General features: G+C 32.3%; 1 protein-coding gene across 1 annotated transcript in view; it reads right to left on the bottom strand.

Annotated features, from left to right (window-relative positions):
- Positions 1-7,547, bottom strand: part of LOC106872379 (uncharacterized) — a 76,226-nt gene that overhangs the window by 50,755 nt on the left and 17,924 nt on the right. The window contains 5 exon segments of the mRNA XM_052972592.1: positions 188-1,371; positions 2,487-2,536; positions 4,601-4,869; positions 6,622-6,772; positions 7,069-7,529. Coding sequence (XP_052828552.1) covers positions 188-1,371; positions 2,487-2,536; positions 4,601-4,869; positions 6,622-6,772; positions 7,069-7,529 — 2,115 coding nt within the window.

Below are 7,547 nucleotides of genomic sequence, written 5' to 3' on the forward strand. Positions count from 1 at the left end.
TCATTTATGTCAGTAACCAGCATAGAAAACTGTTTCTCTACTGTCAATGGAGGTAAACCATTATCTTGACATTTAATGGTGAAATTAAATCTCTTCTCACTCTCTCTATCTATTTCACTCTTGACAATAACTTTGTATTTCTTTTCAGAAATTGAGAGAAGCTGAAGGTATTTATTTTGTAAATGACACTTCACTTGTCCATTTACTCCACTGTCATTGTCAGTAACTTTGACATAAGCAACGAAGCTGTGAATCTGAGTTGCTTCTGAGATGATAGCTGTGTTTCCAGTTGACTTTAAGACAAACTTGACATCAATGGTTGGTGAATTGTTAATGTGACTGACACCATTTATGAAAACAGTGGCAGTTGAGGACATAGGAAGTTTACCATTATCTGTGGCTTTGACAAGTATTTTATAGGATTTTCTAAACTGAAATTTTGTTGTTACAAATAAGTCTCCAGTTACTCTATTCAATCGAAAGCATTTTTTAATCTTATTAGGTGTTTTAGCACTGAGAGTATAAGAAATTTTTCCATTTTCCCCCATATCTAAATCTGTGGCAGAAAGTCTTATGATAGGTTTGTTCATCTGGTCTGTATCATTGATAGTGATGTTATAGATATTCTGGGAGAACAGTGGAGAGTTATCATTTTCATCTTGTACTGATATTATTATATCCAGTACACCTTCCTTTTGTGGGGATCCACCATCTCTTGCAATTAACTGAATATTGTAAATGTCTTTTGTCTCACGATCTAAGTTGCCTTCTAAAATTAGTTGTAATAAATCTGTTCCATCTAATTTTTTAGAAACAAACAGTTTGAAAGGAATATCTTCACCTTTTTTAAGCTGGTATGTAAGTTTAGAATTCTGAGTACTGACATCATTGTCTATGGCTTTTGGAATTCTTCCTTTTGAATCTTTTGAGTGACTTTCATCAAACTGTATATGAAATTCTTGTTTGGGAAAAATGGGATAATTATCATTGACATCTTCTATCATAACTTTGATTTCTAATATCTTGATAAAAGAATGGTCATGTAGAACTGCTATTTCCAATAACCTGAAACATTCCACATTATATAGACACAGAGATTCTGCATCCAGTATTGCAGCTGTGTACAGTTTCCCTCCAGGTGTAACATTAAATAACTGAACACTTCCATCGGTACCACCCTGGAGTATATTAAATGTCAGTTTGTTGCTATCATCCTGAGACTGTATATTATGCAGTAACTGTGTATCAGTGACAATATCTCCAATGTAGCTGTGTATATCATTATTCTCTTTCATATGGTAGATATGATCCACACACCAGCAGCTGTCAGCCATTAACAACACCAACAATATCACTGAAATCATGTTTAATCTGAAAAAGAATTCTTTAATTAAAGTTTGTATATACAAATGTGAATCTAATAAATGTAAAGAAAATATGCTTTAACATTTAGTGCCTTTATATTATTCTCTAAATTCAATTTAGTTTCAGATATTTAATCCAAATTTTTAGTTTTGCATACAACTGAATACACACACACACATGCACATAATATATATATGTGTGTGTGTGTGTGTGTGTGTATATATGTATTTCCATGTATATATATGCATATGTGTGTGTATATATATATACATACATAGGTTCATCACTTACTAGTGTGTATAAGTGATTAGCATGTAGCTGTACCATGCTTTGTTAATCATGGGCAGAATATGCTTGTGAACATACATACATATGTAGTATTCTTAATTACAATATGCAATAGATTCTACATGCTTGATACAACGAATTATTGAACTCTTTTATAGTTTTACATGCATAATAAAGAGCACACATAAACACAAACATAGAGAAACAGATAGAGAGATTGACCATGTATAATAACACATGTAAATTGAATTTAACTCAGATCTGACAATGAATACACATATGTTAAACAAAGTAATCCATATAAACAAAAATTAATGATGCGAATAAAAACTAAATATAAAGCCTCTGAAGACACTTTTCTCATCTGAATCTAACAGTACAGATTAGATTTTGCTATTACGTTGAATATTAGTACACGCACAATTAGTGTTGAATCTTTTATGTTATTGACTCCAAGTCAACCATGATCAACAATTGTTGATCCCTATACAACACAACTAAATGTCTCCTGCCCATTCGAATGACGAATAGAGTGGGATCTGAGTGAGGTATGGGTTTTATTTTCAATAATCACGCTATGGCTCTATCGTTGGGTCAATAAGAATAAACTCTCTTGCAATGTGAGGAAAATTAGCTGTTATTTCTAATAGTCCCAATAACCACATAATGGCTCGATCGTTGGTTCATTAGAAGTAATCTCCCTTGATGATAAATGTGTCTATGCTATCATTTTAAATTAAAACAACCTACTGGAAATATATTATGCTATATTTTAAAATGAAGCGGAAAAAGAAAAAAAGAAAAGAAAAGAAAAATAAATTAAAGTAATCTACATCTTGTAATAATCATGCTTATATCCTATCATTATTAACTTATATTCTGACTAAATATGACCAGATTAAGAATATTGTATAAAACAAATACAGTAAATATTTTGATGGATGTAATAGCTACATATATATTATTTTAAATAATGGTACACTGAATGTGTTCTTCCAAAAAATTAATTTTAAATATTTCTTGAAAATGTATTTTGAACAGTTAACTAAAGATCACCAAAAAAAAAAGAAAATCATTATTCAGGAAGTACTAATCTGATATATACTGGTGTAGTTTGACAAAGATGGTTGGTAATTAGGAGAGATGAACAAATATTTAAATAACCAATTTCATTGTTAAAATAGTTTCTAATAAATACTTACCAACAGTTGTCGTTTGTAAAGTTGTTAGTGTATTATTACAGTGTTCTGGCAACAAAGTTGTAGCAATAGTTCTGAGTAGTTTGGTATGTAATAGTTTTATATAGTTCTGTCAAGTTCGTTGTGTAGTATGTAATGTGTGTTATAGCCAATGACAAGCTGTCTATTATTCCAGTGCAAGGAAACGGAAATACAGCCTCCAGTTCTTGCAGTAAATGGTAGGCTGACTCACACAATATTTCACTTAGACACACTCATATATAAATACATACATATACATGTGTGTGGTGAGAAGGTACACAACTAAATGGATGAAAATAAGTTTTAAAGTTATGAAATATAAAATATGAAAGATAAAATTATCATATTTTAAAAATATGTTAGATTTTAAATTTAAGAGAGAAAAATTATTTTCTAACTTCAGTCAAAGTTACAAAACTTTTTATTTTAACTTCCACTTTGGTTTTACAAAATCATCTGTTTGAGACATCCTTAAAAAATGTAATTAAATGATATTTTGATGTGTTGATTTCATAAAATAAGTATTGATCTCATTTGAAAATATGTCATTATGACTCCAAATAATTATGTTGAATGATTAGAATAGGGGTAATTCTTATTTGTATTCCTAGAAGAGAACTAATACTTTTGAAAAGGAAATAAATCTTTGTAAATTTCACATTTGAAACCTAAAATAAATATTCATTAAAATTGAAGCCTCTTCATTAAAAGAAGATCTGAATTCATTTCTAATATATTCATAAGCCATGTATTCAATTTTCTATATTTTTCATTTCTGTCCATTTCTTTTTTTCTTTATTTTTCGTTTGTCTTGGAAACTCCCATTTCACTTATCAACAAATCAATATTGCATATTGCTTTGACATAGTAAATTATTCTTGAAAATTTGGACACAGAGTTAAGTCTTTTGTTTACTTTTACAACGTATCAAAAATATTTCAAAGAAGGAAATTATCATTGCCGTTTTTAACTTAAATAGCAATGTTTTTATTTCAGATTGGTTATAATTTCCATATTTTATCCTATCGTCAATGATTCTAACATGAAAGTGCCCAGAGAGTATAAAGAATAGGTGTGTTCAATATTTCTTGCATGGCTGCAGTGTGTGTGTGTGTGTGTGTGGATATAGATATATATATTCAGTTACCATCAGTAAATATATTCTCATGGCTTCAATAACACTTATGGTTATAAGTTCCTCTAAGCAAACTTTAGTTGGTATCAGTTGTTAATTCCAAATAGTTAGGTAATTCTCTCATATTTTCTATAGTTATTCTTTGATGTGAATGAATTTACTTCAATTCAAGACTAAAGAAAACAAAATAAAAAGTCCTATTTGGTGAAAATTTATCGTAAATTTCTAAGTTCAAGAAATGTTATGACAACGTTATATGACTTTTGTAAAATATATTCTAAAATATCACCTGATCAAATATTAATATGAAAGTATTTTATAATTACTTATAATCTTTTCATTCAAATATTTGTTGTAATATACAAACTCTTTTATATAAGGTAAAGTTATTATTGGTAGTGTTACTAGTAAGAGCAAGTTTAAATTATTTGATTAGCTAAAGAAGACCCTGGCAAATGACCTGCTACGTTATAATTTGAACTTAGTATGCAGACAAGTGCAAGGTTTTGAGGCAGGCACTGATCCAGTTCAGCAACTTCCTGCCATTTAAAAAATGTTAGCATTAGATATGTGATGTCGATAGAGGAGGTACCTCAGGTAACGTTGTTACTTTAGGTACTGCTGGTAGAGGTGGTTTACAGTTAGAAGTGAAGGCACTTGTCATTGGTACTGAAGATGGTTGTTCACTTATATTGGATGTGGTCCCAGTTATATTCAAAGGGATTTGGTCAAGATGACTAGAATTGTTAACATTTGGTTGGTAGTGATAGCAATAATTGTTATCTCCCCTTGATCGTTTGAGTGTGTGTGGAAGTTGATTTCTCCTATTCCATGTGTGATCACTTTGATAACGACATAGATCTGGAAATATATCGATTTATAGGTTAGCTTTTATAAAATTATTATGCATGATAAATGGAAGCAAAATTTCTTAGGAAGGTTGTTAGTAACGAAAAATCGAAGTATGAATGTATGTAAAAACATGAATAACGTCTAACTACTACATAGATATGAGCATGATGTACAAAATCAAAGATTTGGTTTCACATTCAAAATAAGAATAAACGTTCCAAGTGTTTTAAATAAACGATATTTATGGGTTTGGTAATAATATTTTATATATTTATGAATGAGTGTGCATGTGTGTGCATAACACACTGCTGAAGCATGGAATAAACTACCTGCATCAGTTGTTAGCTGTCTATACACTACATCCTCCAGAATTTCCATACTTCTTGAAATTCACCAACAGTACACCCAACTCTGTTTCATTGTTTGTCCAAAGAATTTTTCACTGTTCACTTCCTGAGCGTATTCTATGTACTGTTGATGCTTTCTCTTATGAGTAGTACATTCTCTGATGAGTGGTAGTGTACCGAAGCACTGCATACAAGTTCATTATATTATTATATTATGCTTCTCTCTCTTCCTCTCTAACAAACATTCATTCAAAAAGAAATCGATTATATTCAGACCTGGAGATGGATGTGGTCTACAAGGTTTAAAATCTCCAGGTCACACTATATCTCATAATGGTACACCTCCACCTATATCAGTATTTAAAGGCACCCCCATAACCACTACAAACACACCGTGTGTGTGTTTGTTTGTGTGTGTGTGTTATTTCTTTACTACCCACAAGGGGCTACACACAGAGCTGACAAACAAGGACAGACAAACGGATTAAGTCGATTATATCGACCCCAGTGCGTAACTGGTACTTATTTAATCGAACCCGAAAGGATGAAAGGCAAAGTCGACCTCAGCGGAATTTGAACTCAGAACGTAGCGGCAGATGAAATACCTATTTCTTTACTGCCCACAAGGGGCTACACACAGAGGGGACAAACAAGGACAGGCAAACGGATTAAGTCGATTATATCGACCCCAGTGCGTAACTGGTACTTATTTAATCGACCCCGAAAGGATGAAAGGCAAAGTCGACCTTGGCGGAATTTGAACTCAGAACGTAGCGGCAGATGAAATACCACTAAGCATTTCGCCTGGCGTGCTAACGTTTCTGCCAGCTCGCCGCCTTATGTGTGTGTGTGTGTGTGTGTGTGTGTGTGTGGTGGGTTCTCCTTTATAAAAGTAAAATTAGTAATTTCCTTGCAAAGAAAATTATATAAATGGCGTAGGCACTGGCTTGTCTGTGTGGGTAAGAATTTCACTTGTCAATCATATGGCTTCAAATTTAATATCACTGCATGGAACCCTGGGCAAGTGTCTTCTAATACAGCCCTAGGCTGACAAAAGCTATGTGAATGGTGAATGGAAACTGCCGGAAAAAGACTTGTGTGCATGGGTTTGGGGTGAGTACTTATGTGGCCTTGTCTTGACGTCATGTGATAGTTGTCAACGACCTTCAGAATCACACAAGTAATGTTGTGTATTTCTAGTATTTCATTAAAAAAAGCATTTTAAGCCTTGTGGAAAGGATGTCTTTTTTGGACACAAATGAAGATTAGTGACAGGAAGGACATCTGACATAAACGAATTTTGTTCAGCTCATACAAGCATGGAAGCATGAACATTAGAACTAACGACGATCGTAACTAACTGTATTAAAATACATTTACAAGTTTTAGAGTATATTGCAGAGATATTCAGTACCTGGCAGTTCCTCATAATGTCCAGCACTACTGACACTCCAACCATGACCACTATCAGTGAGAGATGACAATGTTGCCATCTCATTGAATTGGTCAGAACTGTTTAGTTCTCTGTAACCTGGAGCCATACTTTCTTCTCTTGGAACAAACATCTAAAAACAGTAAAATAAATCCAATGTATTTCATACTATTTCATAATTCTAGTTTTGTTAGCATATTATTAGGTATAACATCAAGTATTACAATTTATATAGATCCTATTAATTATCATGTGAGTTAGTATAAAATTTTAAACAGTAATTTAGAATCTTCATCTTTTAAATTAGAATTGATCAAATGCTATTAACTTTATTCTTTTACACCCTGCGGAAGTGTTGCTAAAGTTCTGAATAAATTTCTTCAAATTTCATGCTAATACTGGAATTTTAAAAAGTGAATATTATCTCACCTGTTCATGTTGTCTTAATGTCCGATTATCCCATCTATCACTTGGCATGGTTCTGTAGTGAATATCTTCCTTGTCAACAATTGGTTGCTGAGATTTCTTCAGATTTCTCTCCAGTGTGTACTGAACTCCAGGAGGAACACAAGTAGGATCAAATATATATTTTGATTGGATGTTTAATGTAGGTGTAACCTTGTGGTACATATCAACACTACTATCATAATTGCTATCTGTCTGCTTCATTCTATGAACTATACAGATTGATATAGAGATCACTATAACAACTGATACTATCACAGCTGCTATAACAATAACAATCATCACATTCAATTGGAGACCATTACTTGATTCTGTTGTTGTCTTTGAAGGGGTCTTAAATATCTTTGATGTGTTGTTACTAACTGTTAGAGTCAAAGACAAAGTTGTTGTTGATGACAGAACTGGACTACCACTGTCTTTCACACCTAATTCCAGTTCATAGA

This window comes from Octopus bimaculoides, chromosome 14 (assembly GCF_001194135.2).
Source record: "Octopus bimaculoides isolate UCB-OBI-ISO-001 chromosome 14, ASM119413v2, whole genome shotgun sequence".
NCBI lineage: Eukaryota > Metazoa > Mollusca > Cephalopoda > Octopoda > Octopodidae > Octopus > Octopus bimaculoides.